The sequence below is a fragment of the Pristiophorus japonicus genome, chromosome 4 (genome assembly GCF_044704955.1).
Source record: "Pristiophorus japonicus isolate sPriJap1 chromosome 4, sPriJap1.hap1, whole genome shotgun sequence".
NCBI classification, from domain to species: domain Eukaryota; kingdom Metazoa; phylum Chordata; class Chondrichthyes; family Pristiophoridae; genus Pristiophorus; species Pristiophorus japonicus.
In genome coordinates, this window is record NC_091980.1 from 7,288,564 (window position 1) to 7,313,430 (window position 24,867).

Sequence of the window (24,867 nt, forward strand, 5' to 3'; positions counted from 1 at the left end):
GAGCGGTGAGGAGCGGAGGGAGGGAGCGGTGAGGAGCGGAGGGAGGGAGCGGTGAGGAGCGGAGTTCTGGAGCGGCGAGGAGCGGAGGGAGGGAGCGACGAGGAGCGGAGGGAGGGAGCGACGAGGAGAGGAGGTCTGGAGCGACGAGGAGTGGAGGGAGGGAGCGGTGAGGAGCGGAGGGAGGGAGCGGTGAGGAGTGGAGGGAGGGAGCGGTGAGGAGCGGAGGGAGGGAGCGGTGAGGAGCGGAGGGAGGGAGCAGTGAGGAGCGGAGGGAGGGAGCGGTGAGGAGTAGAGGGAGGGAGCGACGAGGAGAGGAGGTCTGGAGCGACGAGGAGTGGAGGGAGGGAGCGGTGAGGAGCGGAGGGAGGGAGCGGTGAGGAGTGGAGGGAGGGAGCGGTGAGGAGCGGAGGGAGGGAGCGGTGAGGAGCGGAGGGAGGGAGCAGTGAGGAGCGGAGGGAGGGAGCGGTGAGGAGTAGAGGGAGGGAGCGGTGAGGAGCGGAGGGAGGGAGCGGTGAGGAGTGGAGGGAGGGAGCGGTGAGGAGCGGAGGGAGGGAGCGGTGAGGAGCGGAGGGAGGGAGCGGTGAGGAGCGGAGGGAGGGAGCGGTGAGGAGCGGAGGGAGGGAGCGGTGAGGAGCGGAGGGAGGGAGCGGTGAGGAGCGGAGGGAGGGAGCGGCGAGGAGCGGAGGGAGGGAGCGGTGAGGAGCGGAGGGAGGGAGCGGCGAGGAGCGGAGGGAGGGAGCGGCGAGGAGTGGGGGTCTGGAGCGACGAGGAGCGGAGGGAGGGAGCGGCGAGGAGCGGAGGGAGGGAGCGACGAGGAGCGGAGGGAGGGAGCGGTGAGGAGCGGAGGGAGGGAGCGGCGAGGAGCGGAGGGAGGGAGCGGCGAGGAGCGGAGGGAGGGAGCGACGGGGAGTGGGGGTTGCTGTTTAAAGAGGAAATTAACGCAATAGTAAGGAAGGACATTAGCCTGGATGATGTGGAATCGGTATGGGTGGAGCTGCGGAATACCAAAGAGCAGAAAATGCTAGTGGGAGTTGTGTACAGACCACCAAACAGTAGTAGTGAGGTTGGGGACAGCATCAAACAAGAAATTAGGGATGTGTGCAATAAAGGTACAGCAGTTATCATGGGCGACTTTAATCTACATATAGATTGGGCAGTGGAGGATGTTTTTCTGGAGTGTATTGGGGATGGTTTTCTCGACCAATATGTCGAGGAACCAACGATAGGGCTGGCCATCCTAGACTGGGTGATGTGTAATGAGAAAGGACTAATTAGCAATCTTGTTGTGCGAGGCCCCTTGGGGAAGAGTGACCATAATATGGTAGAATTCCTTATTAAGATGGAGAGTGACACAGTAAATTCAGAGACTAGGGTCCTGAACTTAAGGAAATGTAACTTCGATGGTATGAGACGTGAATTGGCTAGAATAGACTGGCAAATGATACTTAAAGGGTTGACGGTGGATAGGCAATGGCAAACATTTAAAGATCACATGGATGAACTTCAACAATTGTACATCCCTGTCTGGAGTAAAAATAAAACGGGGAAGGTGGCTCAACCGTGGCTAACAAGGGAAATTAAGGATAGTATTAAATCCAAGGAAGATGCATATAAATTGGCCAGAAAAAGCAGCAAACCTGAGGACTGGGAGAAATTTAGAATTCAGCAGAGGAGGACTAAGGGTTTAATTAGGAGGGGGAAAGTTGAGTACGAGAGGAAGCTTGTCAGGAACATAAAAACTGACTGTAAAAGTTTCTATAGATATGTAAAGGGAAAAAGATTATTGTAGGTCCCTTGCAGACAGATTCAAGTGAATTTATAATAGGGAACAAAGAAATGGCAGACCAGTTGAACAAATACTTTGGTTCTGTCTTCACGAAGGAAGACACAAATAACCTTCCGGAAGTATGAGGGGACCGAGGGTCTAGCGAGAAGGAGGAACTGAAGGATATCCTTATTAGGCAGGAAATTGTATTAGGGAAATTGATGGGATTGAAGGCTGATAAATCCCCGGGGCCTGATAGTCTGCATCCCAGAGTACTTAAGGAAGTGGCCCTAGAAATAGTGGATGCATTGGTGATCATTTTCTAACAGTCTATTGACTCTGGATCAGTTCCTATGGACTGGAGGGTAGCTAATGTAACACCACTTTTTTAAAAAGGAGGGAGTGAAAACGGGTAATTATAGACCGGTTAGCCTGACATCGGTAGTGGAGAAAATGTTGGAATCAATTATTAAACATGAAATAGCAGCGCATTTGGAAAGCAGTGACAGGATCGGTCCAAGTCAGCATGGATTTATGAAAGGGAAATCATGCTTGACAAATATTCTGGAATTTTTTGAGGAAGTAACTAGTAGAGTGGACAAGGGAGAACCAGTGGATGTGGTGTATTTGGACTTTCAAAAGTCTTTTGACAAGGTCCCACACAAGAGATTGGTTTGCACATGGTATTGGGGGTAGTGTACTGACACGGATAGAGAACTGGTTGGCAAACAGGAAGCAGAGTGTCGGGATAAACAGGCCTTTTTCACAGGCAGTGACTAGTGGGATGCCGCAGGGCTCAGTGCTGGGACCCCAACTATTTACAATATACATTAATGATTTGGATGAAGGAATTGAGTGTAATATCTCCAAGTTTGCAGATGACACTAAGCTGGGTGGCGGTGTGAGCTGTGAGGAGGATGCTAAGAGGCTGCAGGGTGACTTGGACAGGTTAGGTGAGTGGGCAAATGCATGGCAGATGCAGTGTAATGTGGATAAATGTGAAGTTATCCACTTTGGGGGCAAAAACACGAAGGCAGAATATTATCTGAATGGCGGCAGATTAGGAAAAGGGGAGGTGCAGCGAGACCTGGGTATAGGAGCGGGGAGGTCTTACTGCAGTTGTACGGGGCCTTGGTGAGGCCTCACCTGGAAGATTATGTTCAGTTTTGGTCTCCTAATCTGAGGAAGGATGTTCTTGCTATTGAGGGAGTGTAGCGAAGGTTCACCAGACTGATTCCCGGGATGGCAGGTCTGACATATGAGGAGAGGCTGGATCAACTGGGCCTTTATTCACTGGAGTTTAGAAGGATGAGAGGGGATCTCATTAAAACATATAAAATTCTGATGGGACTGACAAGTTAGATGCAGGAAGAATGTTCCCAATGTTGGGAAAGTCTAGAACCATGGGACACAGTCTAAGGATAAGGGGTAAGCCATTTAGGACGGAGATGAGGAGAAACTTCTTCACTCAGAGAGTGGTGAACATGTGGAATTCCCTGTCGCAGAGAGTTGTTGAGGCCAGTTCATTGGATATATTTAAGAGGGAGTTAGATATGGCCCTTAAGGGTAAAGGGATCAAGGGGTATGGAGAGAATGCAGGAAAGGAGTACTGAGGGAATGATCAGCCATGATCTTATTGAATGGCGGTGCAGGCTCGAAGGGCCGAATGGCCTACTCCTGCACCAACTTTCTATGTTTGCATGTTTCAAGGTCGGGAGCGGTGAGGAGCGGGGGTTGGGAGGGAGCAGCGAGGAGCGGGGGTCAGGAGCGGGGGTCGGGATGGGGGAGGAGCAGGAGGCGGGAGCGGGGGTCGGGAGCGGCGAGGAGCGGGGGTCGGGAGCGGTGAGGGGTGGAGGTCGGGAGCGGCGAGGAGCGGGGGTCGGGAGCGGCGAGGAGCGGGGGTCGGGAGCGGCGAGGAGCAGGGGTCAGGAGCGGGGGTCGGGATGGGGGAGGAGCGGGAGGCGGGAGCGGGGGTCGGGAGCGGCGAGGAGCGGGGGTCAGGAGCGGGGGTCGGGATGGGGGAGGAGCAGGAGGCGGGAGCGGGGGTCGGGAGCGGCGAGGAGCGGGGGTCAGGAGCGGGGGTCGGGATGGGGGAGGAGCAGGAGGCGGGAGCGGGGGTCGGGAGCGGTGAGGAGCGGGGGTCAGGAGCGGGGGTCGGGATGGGGGAGGAGCAGGAGGCGGGAGCGGGGGTCGGGAGCGGCGAGGAGCGGGGGTCAGGAGCGGGGGTCGGGATGGGGGAGGAGCAGGAGGCGGGAGCGGGGGTCGGGAGCGGTGAGGAGCGGGGGTCGGGAATGGCTGTTACCAAGAATTACACAGTCTGTACGGTACAGAAACAGGCCGCTGGGCCCCACCGCTCCGTGCCGGGGTTTATGCTCCACACCAGCCCCCTCCCACCCCCACTCCATCTCACCCCATCACCATATCCTTCTAAAAACACTCCAATCAGGTTGAGCTGGATTGAATTTGGGTCCCAGAGGTGAAAGGGCAGCCTGTAATCTTTTAACTTTTTTTTTCCCTTGTAATATTGTGGAAATGTATATCTGAGATTGGCGGATGCTTGACTTTTTATCCATTCCTGGGATGTGGGCGTCACTAGCAAGGACAGCACTTACTGGCCATCCCTAATTGTCCCTTGAGAAGGTAGCAGTGAACCGCCTTCTTGAACCGTATTATTCTTGTTGTTTTTTCTAGCGGTTTGGTAAAATTGAGTGGCTTCCTGGACCATTTCAGAGTCAACCACATCGCTATGGGTCGGGAGTCACATAATCGGCCAGACTGGGTAAGGACGGCAGATTTCCCTTCCCTCAAGGACATTACGACAATCCGGTAGTTACATGTTTGGTAGTTAATGATTTAGACGAGGGGATTAAATGTAGTATCTCCAAATTTGCGGATGACACTAAGTTGGGTGGCAGTGTGAGCTGCGAGGAGGATGCTATGAGGCTGCAGAGCGACTTGGATAGGTTAGGTGAGTGGGCAAATGCATGGCAGATGAAGTATAATGTGGATAAATGTGAGGTTATCCACTTTGGTGGTAAAAACAGAGAGACAGACTATTATCTGAATGGTGACAGGAAAAGGGGAGGTGCAACGAGACCTGGGTGTCATGGTACGTCAGTCATTGAAGGTTGGCATGCAGGTACTGCAGGCGGTTAATAAAGCAAATGGCATGTTGGCCTTCATAGCGAGGGGATTTGAGTACAGGGGCAGGGAGGTGTTACTACAGTTGTACAGTTATACACCTGGAGTATTGTGTGCAGTTTTGGTCTCCTAACTTGAGGAAGGACATTCTTGTTATTGAGGGAGTGCAGCGAAGGTTCACCAGACTGATTCCCGGGATGGCAGGACTGACATATCAAGAAAGACTGGATCAACTGGGCTTGTATTCACTGGAGTTCAGAAGAATGAGAGGGGATCTCATAGAAACGTTTAAAATTATGACGGGTTTAGACAGGTCAGATGCAGGGAGAATGTTCCCAATGTTGGGGAAGTCCAGAACCAGGGGTCACAGTCTAAGGATAAGGGGTAAGGCATTTAGGACCGAGATGAGGAGAAACTTCTTCACCCAGAGAGTGGTGAACCTGTGGAATTCTCTACCGCAGAAAGTTGTTGAGGCCAATTCACTAAATATATTCAAAAAGGAGTTAGATGTAGTCCTTACTACTAGGGGAATCAAGGGACATGACGAGAAAGCAGGAATGGGGTACTGAAGTTGCATGTTCAGCCATGAACTCATTGAATGGCGGTGCAGGCTCGAAGGGCCAAATGGCCTACTCCTGCACCTATTTTCTATGTTTCTATGTTTCCAGTGGGGTTCTGCAGGGCTCAGTACTGGGTCCCTTGCTGTTTGTGATATACATCAATGATCTAGACTTGAATATAGGGAGTATGATTAACAAGTTTGCTGATGATACTACAATCAGCTGTTTGGGTTGATAATGAAGAAGAAAACTGCAGAATGCAGGAAGATAGCGGAGGTACGGCGAATGAGGGTACGGGGCCCAGGAGAGGCGAGGGCCCAGGGGCAGCACGGGGCCCAGCCCACACTGTGCGATATGTGAGCGCACTAGGTCCGTGCAGCGGAGCTGGTCTCCAGTCGTCCTGGTTAACCCTTGCCACTGGACCAAGACCTCGCTCTGTCAAGGCCCGTGTGGTGGCTGGTGTGCAACGGTCACCCCACGTTAAAAAAATCCACACACAGGCATCTTCCACCCGCCTCAATTGGAGTTCAGCACTGGAACATCTGGTCCTTCATTGAAACATCTGTGAACGCTCGTAGAAGTAAGTCATCCTCGTTCGAGGGACCGCCTATGATGATGATGATGATTACTGTTACTAGCTTTATTTATTAATTGACCAAATTTAAATTCCCTAGCTGCCGTGGTGGGATTTGAAGTGATATCTCCGGATCATCCGATGCAGGCCTCGGATGACACGTCCAGTAACGTTACCGCTATGCCACCGCACCCTTCAGTCCACTGCGGTCAACGGGACCGTGACTTTCTCAGGAGGCGAGATCTACGAGGCTCCCCAAACAATGGCGGGGCCTCGCTGGGGTGAAGGGTGCAAGGCCGTCCAGCCCTCACACAACCCGTCCGACAGGGACTGGGGCACTCTGCACAAACCCAATCACCAGGACGAACACAGCTCGAGGGCTGATAATTCAAATTTATCACCACCCAGCGGGAGGCACAAGAACATAAGAAATAGGAGCAGGAGTCGGCCATTTGGCCCCTCGACCCTGCTCCAGGCTCAAGGGGACAAATGGCCCACTCCTGCTCCAGGCTCAAGGGGACAAATGGCCCACTCCTGCTCCAGGCTCAAGGGGACAAATGGCCTACTCCTGCTCCAGGCTCAAGGGGACAAATGGCCCACTCCTGCTCCAGGCTCAAGGGGACAAATGGCCTACTCCTGCTCCAGGCTCAAGGGGACAAATGGCCTATTTCTGCTCCAGACTCAAGGGGCCAAATGGCCTACTCCTGCTCCGCCATTCAATACGATCATGGCTGATCTGATCCTGGCCTCAGCTCCACTTCCCTGCCCGCTCCCCATAACCCTTTACTCCTTTATTGTTCAAAAAGCTGTCTATCTCCACCTTAAATATATTCCATGACCCAGCCTCCACAGCTCTCTGGGGTAGAGAATTCCACAGATTTACAACCCTCTGAGAGAATAAATTTCTCCTCATCTCAGTTTTAAGTGGGCAGGGTCCTTATTCTGAGACTATGTTCCCTAGTTTTAGTTTTCCCGATGAGTGGAAACATCCTCTCTGCATCCACCTTGTCAAGCCCCCTCATTATCTTATAAGTTTTAATAAGATCACCTCTCATTCTTTTGAACTCCAATGAGTAGAGGCCCAACTTACCCAACCTTTCTTCATAAGTCAACCCCCTCATCTCTGGAATCAACCTAATGAACCTTCTCTGAACAGCCTCCAATGCAAGTATATCCTTCCATAAATACGGAGACCAAAACTGCATGCAATACTCCAGGTGTGGCCTCACCAATACCCTGTACAGTTGTAGCAGGACTTCTCTGCTTTTATACTCTATCCCCCTTGCAATAAAGGCCAACATTCCATTTGCCTTTCTGATCACTTGCTGTACCTGCATACAAACTTTTTGTGTTTCATGTACAAGGACCCCCAGGTCCCTCTGTACTGCAGCACTTTGCAATTTTTCTCCATTTAAATTATAATTTGTTTTTCTATTTTTTTCTGCCAAAGTGGATAACCTCACATTTTCCCACCATATACTCGGAGGGAAGAGGCATTATGTTCAGAACTTTAACCCCGCCCCTTTAAAACTGAGATGAAGAGGAATTTCTTCTCTCAGAGGGTTATAAATCTGTGGAATTCGCTGCCTCAGAGAGCTGTGGCAGCTGGGACATTGAATAAATTTAAGACAGAAATAGACAGTTTCTTAACTGATAAGAACATAAGAATTAGGAACAGGAGTAGGCCATCTAGCCCCTCGAGCCTGCTCCACCATTCAACAAGATCATGGCTGATCTGGCCGTGGACTCAGCTCCACTTACCCGCCCGCTCCCCATAACCCTTAATTCCCTTATTGGTTAAAAATCTATCTCTCTGTGACTTGAATACATTCAATGAGCTAGCCTCAACTGCTTCCCTGGGCAGAGAATTCCACAGATTCACAACCCTCTGGGAGAAGAAATTCTTCTCAACTCAGTTTTAAATTGGCTCCCCCATTTTTTGAGGCTGTGCCCCCTAGTTCTAGTCTCCCCGACCAGTGGAAACAGGGAATAAGGGGTTATGGGGAGCGTGCGGGGAAGTGGAGCTGTGTCCATGATCGGATCAGCCATTATCGTATTGAATGGCGGAGCAGGCTCGAGGGGCCGAATGGCCGAGTCCTGCTCCTATTTCTTATGTAACAGCGTTCCTCTCCATCACTCCCGGGGGGGGGGAGGGACACTTGCGAGGCCTACGTGGAGCCCACTGGGCCACCAGGGAGGGGTTCGGACAGCCCAGCGGCCCGGCACCCACGGGAGGGTGCCGGGCTGCCCATTGGTGGCATGGCCGAACCATGCGGCTGCCATTGTCGGGGCCCGGCCTCAAAATGGCTGCCTGCTGCGTTGCGCTTGGAGACCGGTAGGTGGCCGCGCTCCTGCCGGGACGATTTGCCCCCCCCCCCCCGCGGGGTCGCCGCCGGGCGGACGAGGGGGTCGGAGGGCGGCCGACGAGGTGTCGGAGCGGCGGGGCGGGGCGTGAAGTGGGGGCACGGCGGCAACAGGCCTTAAAACAGGTTGCAATTTCGGCCCCAGGATCTTCAGGGAGAAATGAGTCTCAGTTTGAAGCTGCACAGTGGAACGAGGGCTGGGCAGTGGGTGGGGGACGGGGGAGAGAATACAGTTTGGCATGCCGCACGCTTTCATTAGGATCCACAGAACCCGGTCTAATTAAGCACATGGATGAGCCGCTTCTCGAGTTACCAAAGCAGGAAATGAGTTCCACAACAGTGCGGGGGGGAAGAGGCGGGGAGGGGGTGGTGGGGGTTGTCAAAGAGGCGCCCGGGACCCACGGCAGGCAGCAGAAGCTGGCCTCTCAACGGTTGGAGCACAGGGTCACGCGGCAGCAACGAGAGTAATAATAAATCAGGCACAACGCACTGCAGCTCGCTCCTCCGCAAAGGTAAATCAATGTCCCAACGGGGCCTCTCTCTCCAGCACAGGTTTCCACACTCACTGCGCGTACCGTACCCAGCCTCCAGACACAATGCTGCACCAACAAACTCACGCAACCCTCTACATCATTGGACAAGGCACCTGTTCTGCATGTAACTATGTAATACTTGTACCGAAGTCTTTGGGGGGGGGGAGTGATGTTATGTATGTAACTATGTAATTCTTGCCACCGGAGGGCGCGACTGTTGGAGTCCCAATGGTCACCTGCACTTGAGCACAGAAATCTAGGCTGACACTCCCAGTGCAGTGCTGAGGGAGCGCCGCACTGTCGGAGGGGCAGTACTGAGGGAGCGCCGCACTGTCGGAGGAGCAGTGCTGAGGGAATGCCGCACTGTCGGAGGGGCAGTACTGAGGGAGTGCCGCACTGTTGGAGGGGCAGTACTGAGGGAGCGCCGCACTGTCGGAGGGGCAGCGCTGAGGGAACGCCGCACTGTCGGAGGGGCAGTACTGAGGGAACGCCGCACTGTCGGAGGGGCAGTACTGAGGGAGCGCCGCACTGTCGGAGGGGCAGTACTGAGGGAGTGCCGCACTGTCGGAGGGGCCGCACTGAGGGAGCGCCGCACTGTCGGAGGGGCAGTACTGAGGGAGCGCCGCACTGTCGGAGGGGCAGTACTGAGGGAGTGCTGCACTGTCGGAGGGGCAGTATAAAAGGTGGGCTGTCATGTTGTTTAGGCACTCTGGAGTTGTAATAAAGGCGGCTAAGGTCACACTAAGTTTAGCTCACAGTACTCAGCCTCGTGGAGTTCCTCTATACACAACAGCACCCACACAGATTCACCTCACTGACCAGTGCTTCCCCACCAGAACAACCTACACCATTAGGCTAATGTGCATCAGTCTCAGCTTGTTTAAAAAAAAACAACCTCCAGAGGCAGTGGCTGCAGCAGTCTACAAACAGCAAACAACTATATCTGTCACAACTAGTGTCAGTGGGCAGCACTCTCTCCTATGGGCCAGAAGGTTGTGGGTTCAAGTTCCGCTCCAGGCACTTGAGCACAGAAATCTAGGCTGACTCTCCTAGTGCAGTACTGAGGGAGCACCTCGCTGTCGGAGGGACAGTGCTGAGGGAGCGCCGCACTGCCGGAGGGGGAGTGCTGCATTGTCGGAGGGGCAGTGCTGAGGGAGCGCCGCACTGTCGGAGGGGCCAGTGCTGAGGGAGCGCCGCACTGTCGGAGGGGCAGTGCTGAGGGAGCGCCGCACTGTCGGAGGGGCCAGTGCTGAGGGAGCGCCGCACTGTCGGAGGGGCAGTGCTGAGGGAATGCTGCACTGTCGGAGGGGCAGTGCTGAGGGAACGCTACACTGTTGGAGGGGCAGTACTGAGGGAATGCTGCACTGTCAGGGGTACCGTCTTTCAGATGAGACAATAAACCAAGGCCCCGTCTGCTCTCTCAGTGTGGACGTCAAAGATCCACTTGGCCATTATTTCGAAGAGGAGCAGGGGAGTTATCCCCGGTGTTCTGGGGCCAATATTTATCCCTCAATCAACATCACTAAAGCAGATTATCTGGTCATCATCACATTGCTGTGTGTGGGAGCTTGCTTTGTGCAAATTGGCTGCAGCGTTTCCCACATTACAACAGGGACCGTACTTCATTGGCTGTAAAGCGCTTTGAGACGTCCAATAGGTCGTGAAAGGCGCTATATAAATCCAAGTTTTTGTTTCTTTAATAAGAGGCTTAGTATGTCATTCGGTATTCATACTGATCTACAACGGCATTACCATCGGCAAATCCCCCACCATCGACATCCTGGGGGTGTCACCAATGACCAGAAACTAAACTGGACCGACCACATTAATACCGTGGCAACTGGAGCAGGCGTTCCTTCATCGTCGCTGGGTCACAATCCTGGAACTCCCTCCCTAACAGCACTGTGGGAGCACCTTCACCACACGGACTGCAGCGGTTCAAGACGGCGGCTCACCACCACCTTCTCAAGGGGCAGTTAGGGACGGGCAATAAATGCCGGCCTTGCCAGCGACGTCCACATCCCAGGAACACATTTTTTTTTTAAAGTTGTGTAACATACTGAACCGATGACTCTGGGTTGCTAATACAATAGGGGGCTCCTAAATGGTTGAAGTGTATCAGGCCTGGGAGGATTGGGCCCGGAGGTCGGAGGCCCTACCATGCACCCGAGGCAAGACAAGGCAGGACAAAGGGGGCTAGGAGCCTGCGGACAATTGGTGCAATGTACAACTCGCTGGAGAAATACCACCAACGCTGTCTCCGCAAGATCCTACAAACCCCCTGGGAGGACAGACGCACCAACGTCAGCGTCCTCGACCAGGCCAACATCCCCAGCATCGAAGCACGGACCACACTCGACCAGCTCCGCTGGGCAGGGCCACATCGTCCGCACGCCCCAGACACGAGACTCCCAAAGCAAGCGCTCTACTCGGAACTCCTTCACGGCAAACGAGCCAAAGGTGGGCAGAGGAAACGTTACAAGGGACCACCCTCAAAGCCTCCCTGATAAAGTGCAACATCCCCACCGACACCTGGGAGTCCCTGGCCAAAGACCAGTCCACTCTAAGTGGAGGAAGTGTATCCGGGAGGGCGCTGAGCACCTCGAGTCTCGTCGCTGAGAGCATGCAGAAACCAAGCGCAGGCAGCGGAAGGAGCGTGCGGCAAACCAGTCCCACCCTCCCCTTTCCCTCAACCACTGTCTGTCCCACCTGTGACAGGGACTGTGGTTCCGGTATTTGGACTGTTCAGCCACCTAAGGACTCATTTTCAGAGTGGAAGCAAGTCTTCCTCGATTCTGAGGGGCTGCCTATGATGATACAGCTCCAATATACAGGACAGACCCCGGCGGGCGGGGCAGTCGAAGGTGCGAGAAGGGGGGTTGTGGACGTGGCCTGCGACCGGGAAGGCTGGAGATTGGGGGCCTTAGGGAAGGCCGAAGGCTTCCTCGACGGGCCCTGGGGCGGGGGCGGGGGAATACTCCTGCTCCTCCTGGCCCACAACGATCGCCGAGTGTAATGTATGCGCTCCTGAGCATGCTCACCGGCTTGTAGAGCTGCTGCAGCTGCAATCTCTGTGGTCGAGACGAGTCCGTGTCCCATGTCTTTATGGAGTGTGCGAGGTTGCAGCCCCTCTTTCCAATATTTGAAGGGGCTGTTCCTCAATTTCTGGTTGCACTTCAGTCCCACGCTCCTGATCTTTGGGCACCCTGTGCGGAGGGGAGCGGGCAGGTCCGAGGGCCTCTTCGTCGGACTGCTCCTGGGCCTGGCCAAGGGTGACCATCAGCCGGTCCAGACAGCGGGCGGTCGAGGGGGTCGTTCAGCCCCGACTGCCTGCCTCTCTTCCGCGCTTACATCCGAGCCAGGGTGTCCCTGGAGATGGAGCACGCGGTGTCCACCGGTACGCTCGCGGCCTTCCGCGAGAGGTGGGCGCCGGAGGGACTGGAGTGCATCATCATCACCCCCGGCAACCAAATTTTAATTTGAGTTGTTAGGTTTTCTAGTTGTTGTGCCCCTTTAACAAGGGGGGCATTTAGTTAATTGATTTAAAATAGTTGTAGAGCTGTTGCATTGTGATGGTCGTAAGACTCAATAAAACCCCAGCCAGTTGGGTTCGGGGAATCCACGATGAGGTATGCAGTTGTGAGCCTGGTGGATGAACTGGTAATGTGTAATGTGATTGTTAAACCTTTGTTAATAAAAACCCAACTCGTTCACTAATGTCCCTTTAGGGAAAGAAATCGGCTGCCCTTACCCGGTCTGGGCCTACATGTGACTCCGGACCCACAACAATGTGGTTGACTCTTAACTGCCCTCTGAAATGGCCCAGCGAGACACTCGGTTGTCTCAAGGGGCAATTAGGGATGGGCAATAAATACCGGCCTTGCCAGCGACGCCCACATCCCAGGAACGAATAAAAGAAAAACCCGCCCCCAATTCTCTCCCGCCCCGCCCTGCCCCCGCTGTGAGTGGGGTGATGGATGGATGGAGATGGGGGTCATATCGAGACTCAGGTTTACCATCAGTTGTAAAGAGTTAAAAAATGCTACTCACATCAGTAACTTGTGGTAATTGACCACGTTTCGAAGTCCGAGGAATTTCTGCACTTTTTCCATCGTTGCCACGGGTTCCGTGCGGAGAAGCTGCCCATCCAGAACAAGAAGCTGGGAGGAGAAAACGAGCAGTGTGTGACTGGTGGGGGCCTGGGCAAGGCAGTGGTACCGTCGGAGGGCGCGAGGTAGGTGCGCAGTGCACGGGGTGTGGGGGGGGGGGTGTGCGAGGTGATGCTCTGGTATTCCTGCCGGCCGAGACACGCCAGTGGCTCCTTGGCAAATGCCCCTGATCCCAGAATTTTGGGGAGGGGCTCCAGGGGTGGCAGGGGGGGGTGGGGGGGGTCAGGTGAGTGGCAGGCTGGCGGACGGAAGTCTCGCCCCAACGCACTTCCAGTGGTGGAGCTGAGCCCCAAGAATCTCGGAGGGGCCGAAACTGCTTCTATTTATCGCCCCATTTGCAGCTACGGTGGAGGGGGAACCAACATGGCACAATGGCGTTTTTCACCCGCGGGGGGGGTGGGGGGGGGGGGGGGGAGGTAGGGGTGATACCGCCTCCGAGGAAATTGCCCCGGAGGTTTGGGGCGGGGAGGGGGGGGTGGGGGGGAACGCTGTCCGGTAGTGCCGCGCCCGCGATTATCACCCCGGATCGGCGCACACCCGGCGATGACATCATCGGCGTACGCACAGACCCCTTAACCCCCCCCCCCCCCACAATGACCCCTTTGCGCTCCGTGGGGGAAATTGCCCCTTGGGGGGGGGGGGGGGGAGTGGGCGAAGCCAGCGGACATCCGTTGACAGGGCGCCTCTTAAAAAGGATACCTGGCGCGGGCCGCCATTTTATTTTGTCAGCCGATTCTTGCGTTGGCCCGGCAATGGCAGTCCTCGCGTCAATTGAGCCACCAGCGCGCAGTCCGCCACTCCGTCTTGGGGGCCGGGCCGCTGAGCGGGTCGGTCGCAATCGTGGCAGCTCAGTGGCGCCCGGTATTGGGCCCGCACTGGCCCTTCCCTTTAACCGAAGGCGAGGGGCGTTGTAGTAGGTCAGCGCGGCGTAGCGCTGTGCTCCCGAGTGTGTCACTGGACTCGGCGCCCCGCTCCCGCCCCAGGAACGTTCCCCCCCACCCCCACCCCCCACCAACTCCAAGGAAGCGGAGCACCAGAGACCTCGCCAGAGACAGCGCCCTACTTTGTTGGAGGGGTGCACTTGTCCAATTCCGCGCCGGGGTCGGGACTTACCGGGCCGGGCGATAAACATCCTGACCCTAGAAGGTTACTGCCCCCAACCGGGGCGCGGGGCAAGGTGGCCTCCTTAGCGTCTCACATTTGTTTTGTTAAAGAGACATGGCAGCCAAGGGGGGGGCTGAAATTGTCACCCCACATACCTGGGTGCTGCAACTTCAGTAACCAGCGGGCATCAGAGGCACTACCATGGCTGTTTTATCTTTACTCGTTCATGGGATGTGGACGTTAAGGCCTCAATTTTATGCCCTCAAGAAGATGGTGGTGAGCCACCTTGTTGAATAAGTTATCTCAGGCCATTTCAGAGGGCAGTTAAGAGTCAGCCTCCTTGCTGTGGTTCTGGAGTCACAGCTAGGCCCAGACTGGGTAAGGACGGCAGATTTCCTTCCCTAAAAGGGACATTCGTGAACCAGTCGGATTTTCCCCCGACAATCTGGTGGTTTCACGGTCACCATTACTGACACAAGCTTTTTAAATTCCAGATTTATTTAATTCCCCAGCTGCCGTGGTGAGATGAGAACTTGTGTCTCTGGATCATTGGTCCAGGGCTCTGGATTACTGGTCCAGTAACATTAGCACTATGCTACCGTACCCTGACAATTTAGATTTAGATAACTGACGCTTAAAAAAATGGATGAATTTATCCAACACACGCGTCACACAGTTCGCTCAATTTAATTGAGGAAGTTTCATTGACCAACAAGGATATGCAAGATGGTATTTCTGACACAAGAAGTTTGGTAGTAACAGTTCGTCACCTCGTGCATTCAAGACCGAGATCGGGAATTAAGGGAATCAAGGGATATGGGGACAGTGCAGGAAGGTAGAGTTGAGGTCGAAGATCAGCCATGATCATATTGAATGGCGGAGCAGGCTCGAGGGGCCGAATGGCTGACTCCTGCTCCTATTTCTCGGTAAAATGTGGAAAATGAGAGGTTACAGAAGTTAAAATTGTACAGCTGTACCAGTCAGATACAGGGAGGTGAACAAGTTGCCCCGAGTTCAAGGGAAGTGAGGTTTAAGTCCAGATACAGTGGATTCAAGAACATAAGAAATAGGATCATGGACTCAGCTCCACTTCCCCGCCCGCTCCCCATAACCCTTGACTCCCTTATCGTTCAAAAATCTGTCTATCTCCACCTTAAATATATTCAATGGCCCAGCCTCCACAGCTCTCTGGGGCAGAGAATATCCAAAGATTCACGACCCTCTGAGAGAAGAAATTCCTCTTCATCTCCGTTTTAAATGGGCGACCCCTTATTCTGAAACTATGCCCCCTCGTTCTAGATTCCCCCTCGAGGGGAAACATCCTCTCTGCATCCACCCTGTCCAGCCCCCTCAGAATCTTATATGTTTCAATAAGATCGCCTCTCATTCTTCTAAACTCCAATGAGTATAGGCCCAACCTGCTCAACCTTTCTTCATAAGGCAACCCCTTCATCTCAGGAATCAAGCGCGTGAACCTTTTCTGAACTGCCTCCAATGCAAGTATATCCTTCGGAAAACATCGTCGGAAGATTCACATTGTCCTCCCAGGGAAGGCGGGGAAAGCAGTATATCTTCACCGGCCTACGAGGACGAGACTGTGTAAGTTCCGGCAACATTGCTAATTACTAGCACGTGGATGTTAATCTAGTCACTAGACTTTCTGTTGTCAGCTGTCTTAACGAGTCTAATCCTGAAGTAATCGCACCAATTTATAACAATCTCAGACGCTGCTCTCAACTGTAGATTTATAATAATTCAAGGTTGATGCCAAATTACTGTGGCAGAGGTGAACTGCCCTTCTACTGAGCAAACTGCAGAGTCAATGTTCAGGTCATTATGAGGTTAATAAACAATTGGCAGTTCCTGACTCATTGTCTGGCTGTTTTTTTGACAATTTGGCGAGATCGTAAGAACATAAGAATTAGGAGCAGGAGTAGGCCATTCGGCCCCTCGAGCCTGCTCCGCCATTCAATGTGATCATGAGTGATCTACCTCAACTTTCCCGCCCGATCCCCATATCCCTTGATTCCCTTCATATCCAAAAATCTATCAATCTCTGTCTTGAATATAGTCAAAGACTGAGCCTCCACAGCCCTCTGGGGCAGAGAATTCCCTCTGAGTGAAGAAATTCCTCCTCATCTCAGTCCTAAATGGCCAACCCCTTATTCTGAGACTGTGATCCCTGGTTCTAGACTCTCCAGCCCGGGGGAAACATCCTTCCTGCATCTACCCTCTCAAGCCCTGTGAGAATTTTGTATGTTTCAATGAGATCACCTCTCATTCTTCTAAATTCTATTTCTGTGTAAGTTATTCCAGAACAATTTTTGAAGGATTTAGTGACATAGTCGACTCAATCTCTCCTCATAGGACAATCCCCCAGGAATGGAGTTCCTACAATGTCTACAGAATATACTCAACGACTGAGCCTCCACAGCCTTCTGGGGGAGAGAATTCCAAAGATTCACCACTCTCTGAGTGAAGAGGCTTCTCCTCATCTCAGTCCTAAATGGCCGACCCCAGAGGAAAGGCTAATTCATTCACGCAATAGCTCGTGCGTACAGGAATGGGAGATTGGCAGAGCGAACGCTAATATAATCCGAGTTGGTTGATGCAAGACAGTTGTGCAGGTCATTTTTACGGCACAAATGTCTGCTGGACAGATTCTGGGTGTTAATCCCAGACAGTTCTGTGATGAAGAGTTAAGACGAAGGGTTAACGATTTCACTGGTTGCCTTGAGAAATATTCCTGTCAGGTTTACCGATCCCAGTGCCCTTACAAGCCTGCTCTTTGAAACTGATCCAATTTTTACAAGCCGTACCTTCACTGCGCATTACAACCTCCCTTGACAAAAGAGGATTAAAAATACATTTTCTACAGTAACTTTGCAATCAAATTCATTGACAAGTTGAGGAGGGTGTTAAAAAAAAAAAGCATATGGGATTCTTGGCGTTAAAAGCAAGGAAATTATGCTAAACTTTATAAAAGACCGGGTTCGGCTCCAGCTGGAGAATTGCGTTCAATTCCAGGCACTGCACTTTAGGAAGGATGCCAAGGCCTCGGAGAGGCTGCAGAGCAGATTTACTAGAATGGTTCCAGGGATGTGGAGAGGCTGGGGTTGTTCTCCTTGGAGAGGAGAAGGTTAAGAGGAAATTTGATCGAGCAACTTGTATTTATATAGCGCCTTTAACGTAGTACAACGTCCCAGGGTGCTTCACAGCAGTGTTTTAAGACAAAACAAATACATTTGACACTGAGCAACATTAGAAGAAATTACAGCAGATGACCAAAGGCTTGGTCAAAGAGATTGGTTTTAAGGAGCATCTTGAAGGAGGAAAGAGAGGTAGAAAGGCGGAGAGGTTTAGGGAGGGAGTTCCAGAACTTGGGGCCCAGGCAGCTAAAGGCACGTCCACCAATGGTGGAGTGATTATAATTCGGGATGCTCAAGGGGGCAGAATTAGAGGAGCGCAGACTTCACGGAGGTGGGGGAGGGGGTGGGTGGGTTGTGGGGCTGGAGGAGATTACAGAGATAGGGAGGGGCGAGGGCCATGGAGGGATTTGTAAACAAGGATGATAATTTTGAAATCAAGACGTTGCTTAACCGGGAGCCAATGTAGGTCAGCGAACACAGGGGGTGATGGGTGAGCGGGACTTGGTGCGAGTTAGGACACGGGGCAGTGAGCACAGGGGATGATGGATGAGCGGGACTTGGTGCGAGTTAGGACATGGGGCAGTGAGCACAGGGGATGATGGGTGAGCAGGAGTTGGTGCGAGTTAGGACATGGGGCAGTGAGCACAGGGGGTGATGGGTGAGCGGGACTTGGTGCGAGTTAGGACACGGGGCAGCGAGCACAGGGGATGATGGGTGAGCAGGACTTGGTGCGAGTTAGGACATGGGGCAGTGAGCACAGGGGGTGATGGATGAGCGGGACTTGGTGCGAGTTAGGACATGGGGCAGTGAGCACAGGGGGTGATGGGTGAGCGGGACTTGGTGCGAGTTAGGACACGGGGCAGCGAGCACAGGGGATGATGGGTGAGCAGGACTTGGTGCGAGTTAGGACATGGGGCAGTGAGCACAGTGGGTGATGGATGAGCAGGACTTGGTGCGAGTTAGGACACAGGGCAGCGAGCACAGAGGTGATGGGTGAGCGGGACTTGGTGAGTGTTAGGACACGGGGCAGCCGAGTTTTGGATCAACTCCAGTTTACGTAGGGTAGAAGGTGGGAGGCCGGCCAGGAGTGCGTTGGAATAGTCAAGTCTAGAGGTAACAAAGGCACGGATAGGGTAAATAAGGATAAACTGTTTCCAGTGGCAGGAGAGTCAGTAACCAGAGAACACAGATTTAAGTTGTTTGGTAAGAGAACCAGAGGGGGAGATGAGGTTAAAGAAAAAATTACGCAGCGACTGTTGTGATCTGGAACGCGCTGCCTGGGAGCAGATTCAATAGTGACTTTCAAACGGGAATTGGATAAATATTTGAAAAGGAAAGATTTGCAGGGCTTTGGGGAAAGGACAGGGGGAGTGGGACTAATTGGATAGATCTTTCACAGAGCCGGCACAGGAACGATGGGCCGAATGGCCTCATTCTGTGCTATTCAATATCCCTCACTATCAGCTGCCTGGTGAGAATTCCTCCTATTCGTGAGCACGTTCCACCATTAAAACGTAAAAAAGGAGTCTCGTGTTTTTAAGCTAGAGACCCCTCAGGTTCGCCACTGTTATAAGGTAGGAAACGCGGCAGCTAATTTTGCGCACAGCAAGCTCCCACAAACATCAATGTGATAATGACCAGGTAATCTGTTTTTGTTATGTTGATTGAGGGATAAATATTGGCCCCAGGACACTGGGGATAACTCCCCTGCTCTTCTTCGAAATAGTGTTGTGGGATCTTTACGTCCACCTGAGAGGGCAGACGGGGCCTGAGTTTAACCGAAAGACGGCACCTCCGACAGTGAAGCACTGGGAGTGTCAGCCTAGATTTATGTGCACAAGTTCCTGGAGTGCGACTTGAACAGGGCCTTGGTGAGGCCACACCTGGAATATTGTGTACAGTTTTGGTCGCCTAATCCGAGGAAGGACGTTCTTGCTATTGAGGGAGTGCAGCGAAGGTTCACCAGACTGATTCCCGGGATGGCAGGACTGACCTATGAAGAAAGACTGGATCGACTAGGCTTATATTCACTGGGATTTAGAAGAATGAGAGGGGATCTCATAGAAACATAAAATTCTGACGGGATTGGACAGGTTAGATGCAGGAAGAATGTTCCCGATGTTGGGGAAGTCCAGAACCAGGGGACACAGTCGAAGGATAAAGGTTAAGCCATTTAGGATCGAGATGAGGAGAAACCTCTTCACTCAGAGAATTGTGAACCTGTGGAATTCTCTACCGCAGAGAGTTGTTGAGGCCAGTTCATTAGATATATTCAAAAGGGAGTTAGATGTGGCCCTTACGGCTAAAGGGATCAAGGGGTATGGAGAGAAAGCAGGAATGGGGTACTGAAGTTGCATGTTCAGCCATGATCTTATTGAATGGCGGTGCAGGCTCGAAGGGCCAAATGGCCTACTCCTGCACCTATTTTCTATGTTTCTATGAACCCATAACCTTCTGACTCAGAGGCGAGTGTGCTACCCACTGAGCCACGGCTGATGCTTCAGAAACTAGACCCTGCTAATTTACAGAAAGCAGGTATGCAGCACAAACCAGTGAATCACACGCTTCACTATCCTCCTTGATACCTAAAATAATAATTGGGCTGGATTTTCCGGTGTTGCCGCCCCTGTTGGTGCCCCGGAGGAGCGACAATGGCGGCAATGAGCGCTTCCGGGCGGGCGGGCAGCTTCCACCGCTGGACGTTTCGGGGGCCTGTTTGGGCGGAGCGCGGGGCATTACCGCCCGGGAGAGGCGAGCCGGTGTGTAACGCCCCCCCCCCGGTTGCAACACCAACTCGATATTTGTCTCCCGCCCGCCCCGCCCCGCAGCGCCCCCTGCTGGGACGGTGCGAGCTGTAACGGCCACAGCGAGGTCAGTGATGACCACCACAGGGAAGTGGGACTGGTTTATATTTTAGTTTGTTTTTGCGATTTGTGTTGTGGTGGCGTGGGCTATTTTTGGGGAATGTTTTTTGCTGGTTTTTCTTTCAGGTTTATTCATTCTCCCCCCCGGACTCTCTCAGAGCCCTCCGAGGCCGTCTGTTTAGCTCGGGGATTTTCTCGTGTTCAGCCGGCCTAGCGCCCCGAGAGAGGTGTGCAACGCCCCCCCACTTCGCGCTCCGTCCCACACTCAGGGCCCAGCGGCCCAATTTTGCTGAATGAGGCGCAAAGGAAACTGTTCCCGGGTGCAAACTTTCACGCCCCGCCTCCATTACCGCCCCGAAATCCGCAAAGCTGAAAATCCGGCCCTTTTCTATATACTTTAAAACTGAAGCCACTTCTTAGGCCGAGAAACTCTGGGGAAACTGCAGCCATTGCCCAGTGTATCCTTCCACTCTGTCACCCGGCCTGGCGGCTAACCTCTGACCCGCCCACTACTCTCAGGCCTGGCTCTCTATTCTCAGCCCCGGCTCCCTTTTTCCCCTCGTGGGGGAATCTAGAACTCAGGGGGCAGAGTTTCAGAATAAGGGGCCGCCCATTTAAATCGCGGATGTGGAGGAATTTCTTCTCTCAGAGGACCATGAATCTTTGGAATTCTCTGCCCCAGAGAGCTGTGGAGGCTGGGTCATTCAATGTATTTAAGGCGGAAAAAGACAGTTTTTTGAACGATAAGGGAGTCAAGGGTTATGGGGAGCGGGCAGGGGAAGTGGAGTTGAGGCCAAGATCAGATCAGCCGTGATCGTATTGAAACATAGAAAATAGGTGCAGGAGTAGGCCATTCGGCCCTTCGAGCCTGCACCGCCATTCAATGAGATCATGGCTGATCATGCAACTTCAGTACCCCATTCCTGCTTTCTCCCCATACCCCTTGATCCCTTTAGCCGTAAGGGCCACATCTAACTCCCTTTCGAATATATCTAACGAACTGGCCTCAACAACTTTCTGCGGTAGAGAATTCCACAGGTTCACAATTCTCTGAGTGAAGAAGTTTCTCCTCATCTCGGTCCTAAATGGTGGAACAGAAGTAGGCCATTTGGCCCCCCAATGGCTGACTCCTGCTCCTATTTCTTGTGTTCTTATGTTCTTAAGTGCCTGGCCCCCTTAGTGTCCGGCACGGCCGCTATCTCACGTCCTGTTTGCTAACTGTCCCCCCCTCCCCACCGCCCTCCCCCCAATCACAATAGAGCCATAGAGGGAACTTGCCTGGTTGGCATGGTAGTGGTTAAGCCAGCGCTCGATGTGCATTGCGTACCAGCCCGGAATCAGGCAGCGATTCTGCAGAGCTCTCAGCTTCGGCGTCGTGTCGACTCTGGCCGCGATCACTTCGTAGAAACTGTACTTCAGGGCCACGGGGTCATCGTGGGCTCGCTGATGCTGGGGGTCGGGGTAAGGACACAAGAAACAAATACTTATTTCCAAATAACGTGACAAAGAAAATCTCTCTCCTTACTCGGGTTGTGCGTAGTAACATGCTGGGGCAGAAATTGTTCCCCTCTATAAGCTCCATTCGTCATCATAGGCGGTTCCTCGAAGCGAGGAAGACTTGCTTCCACGCCAAAAAAGGATGAGTTCACAGGTGTTTCAATGAAGGACCCAATACTCCTGTTATATAAGCAGACTATAGATATACTCTCTGTGTAGTCACTGTATAGTTGCATAAGATGGAGACTTGTTTACCTGATGTACTATCAACAAGGTTTACACTGTGTACATACTATGCTGGCACCACTAGAGGGTGCAACTGGTGGAGAGCGGGGTTTCCTGCCCTGATGGCAGGAGCTGTATAAAAGGGCAGCCACCATGCGGCTGCCTCACTCTGGAGTTACGAATAAAGGACCAAGGTCACGACAGTTTGAGTACAACACATTGCCTCATGGAGTTATTCATAAGTACATTACCGACATAACAACTCCAGATCCTGAAGTGAATATTGAAGGGTGGAAGATGTCTGTGAGTGGATTTTTTTAACGTGTGCTGGCCTTTGCACATCAGCCACCACACGGGCTTGACAGAGCTAGGTCTTACATAAGAACATATGGCCATACGGCCCCTCGAGCCTGCTCCGCCATTCAATAAGATCATGGCTGATCTGATCATGGACTCAGCTCCACTTCCCCGCCCACTCCCCAGAACCCCTGATTCCCTTATCGGTTAAGAAACTGTCCATGTCTTAAATTTATTCAATGTCCCAGCTTCCACAGCTCTCTGAGGCAGCGAATTCCACAGATCCACAACCCTCTGAGAGAAGAAATTTCTTCTCATCTCTGTTTTAAATGGGCGGCCCCTTATTCTAAGATCATGCCCCCTAGTTCTAGTCTCCCCCATCAGTGGAAACATCCTCTCTGCATCCACCTTGTCGAGCCCCCTCATAATCTTATACGTTTCGATAAGATCACCTCTCATTCTTCTGAATTCCAATGAGTAGAGGCCCAACCTACTCAACCTTTCCTCATAAGTTAACCCCCTCATCTCCAGAATCAACCGAGTGAGCCTTCTCTGCCTCCAAAGCAAGTATATCCTTTCGCAAATATGGAAATCAAAACTGCACGCAGTATTCCAGGTGTGGCCTCACCAATACCCTGTATAACTGTAGCAAGACTTCCCTGCTTTTATACTCCATCCCCTTTGCAATAAAGGCCAAGATTCCATTGGCCTTCCTGATCACTTGCTGTACCTGCATACTATCCTTTTGTGTTTCATGCACCAGTACCCCCAGGTCTTGGTCCAGTGGCAAGGATTAACCAAGATGACTGGAGACCAGCTCTGCTGCACGGACCTAGTGCGCGCACATATCGCAGTGTGGGCTGGGCCCGTGCTGCCCCTGGGCCCTCGCCTCTGCTAGGCCCTGAATTCACGCTTCTCCTGGGCCCCGGTCACTTCCCTCTACAAACTCTCGGTGCTCCTTTGCCCCCTCTATGGACTCTTGCCCCTCCTGCTGTGTCTGCCCTCACTGCAATCAGCGACCTGGCTTCGTAGCCGTCGCCCTCCTGCAGCAGCACGCGCTGCTCCCTGCAGTGGTAGGCCGCCGCACGCTGCTCCCTCCAATGGCCCCGGCCTGCTGATGGTCCTGCAGGCCGGGACCGGGCCGATTTCCGGGCCGAACCAACGGCCGCAATTGCCGGAACACCCCAGGAGTCGGCCGACAATTACAACACCGCCCAGACACTGGCAGCTTCCCGTCGCGCGAAACTGTGTGGGGGGCACCGCCCGGCGGTAAAGTGCCTTGGAGAAAGCGGAAATACCCCCCCCCCCGACCCCCCCACACGATGTCTTAACACTCGTTTCTCAGGGTGGGTCGGGAGGGAGAGAGAGCCCCCACCTGGTACCAGGAGTAGGCCCGGTCTGCGGGGCTGATCAGGATGCTGATGATCTTCGCCTTGGGCAGCAAGGCCGCTGCCCGCCTGGGGGCCACCTCGGAGTCAAAGTAATTGGCGCTCTTCTCGAAGAAAAAATCCGAGCTGGTGTTGGAAGGAACTGGAAAGAAGTCCATGTACCTGCGTGGAGGAGAGAGAGAGATGGGCATCAAGTTAGGTTTGCAAAGCCGAGGCTGGTTTGACGTGCGACGTGGTTTACGCAGAGAGCGCTATAAGTGGGCTGGTTTTCGGCTCATTGCCGCCTCTGTTAGTGCCCCGGACGGGCGGTAATTGCGGTGGTGGTGAGCTTTTCTGCTGAGATGGTCAGCTTCTAGCGCCACGCTGGGGTTTTCGGGGCCGGTTTCGCCGGGGTGCGGAGCATTACCGCCTGGTTGCGACACCGGCTCGATTTTTGCCTCCCGTCCGACCCAATGCACGCTGCAGAGTGCCCCCTGCTGGGACCGCCTGGGGAAACGGCCGCTCCGAGCTGTAGCGGCTGCAGTGAGATAAGGAATGTCCACCTCGGGTAAGTGCGGTTCTTTCTTATTTATTTATTTTTTTGCGACTTATGTTGTGGTGACGTGGGCTATCTATTAGTAAGGTCTTGGTGATTTCTCTCCATACCCCTTGATCCCTTTAGCCGTAAGGGCCACATCTAACTCCCTTTTGAATATATCTAACGAACTGGCCTCAACAACTTTCTGTGGTGGAGAATTCCACAGGTTCACCACTCTCTGAGTGAAGAAGTTTCTCCTCATCTCGGTCCTAAATGGCTTACCCCTTATCCTTCGACTGTGTCCCCTGGTTCTGGACTTCCCCAACATCGGGAACATTCTTCCCGCATCTAACCTGTCCAATCCCGTCAGAATTTTATATGCTTCTACGAGATCCCCTCTGATTCTTTTAAATTCCAGTGAATATAAGCCCAGTCGATCCAGTCTTTCTTCATATGTCAGTCCTGCCATCCCGGGAATCAGTCTGGTGAACCTTCGCTGCACTCCCTCAATAGCAAGAACGTCCTTCCTCAGACTAGGAGACCAAAACTGACAGAGAGACTGTGCCCAGTAACAGCGAGGCATCTCGGCCAGTGAGATGAATACTGAAGCAGAGCCGGAGAGAGCAGAAGCCGAAGACTCCAGCCACAGTCTTCATGGTCCATCAAACCCAACCCTTTCTGACTCATCCCAACCTCGGCCAACTGTATTCCCATCGCTCCT

At 53.2% G+C, this 24,867-nt stretch overlaps 1 protein-coding gene across 1 annotated transcript in view; it reads right to left on the reverse strand.

Annotated features, from left to right (window-relative positions):
* ndst1b (N-deacetylase/N-sulfotransferase (heparan glucosaminyl) 1b) overlaps positions 1-24,867 on the reverse strand; it is a 367,233-nt gene that overhangs the window by 14,879 nt on the left and 327,487 nt on the right. Inside the window, exons 10-12 of the mRNA XM_070877113.1 lie at positions 23,617-23,791; positions 21,501-21,671; positions 12,987-13,096 (exon numbers count right to left, since the gene is read on the reverse strand). Coding sequence (XP_070733214.1) covers positions 12,987-13,096; positions 21,501-21,671; positions 23,617-23,791 — 456 coding nt within the window. The remainder of the gene's footprint in view (positions 1-12,986; positions 13,097-21,500; positions 21,672-23,616; positions 23,792-24,867) is intronic.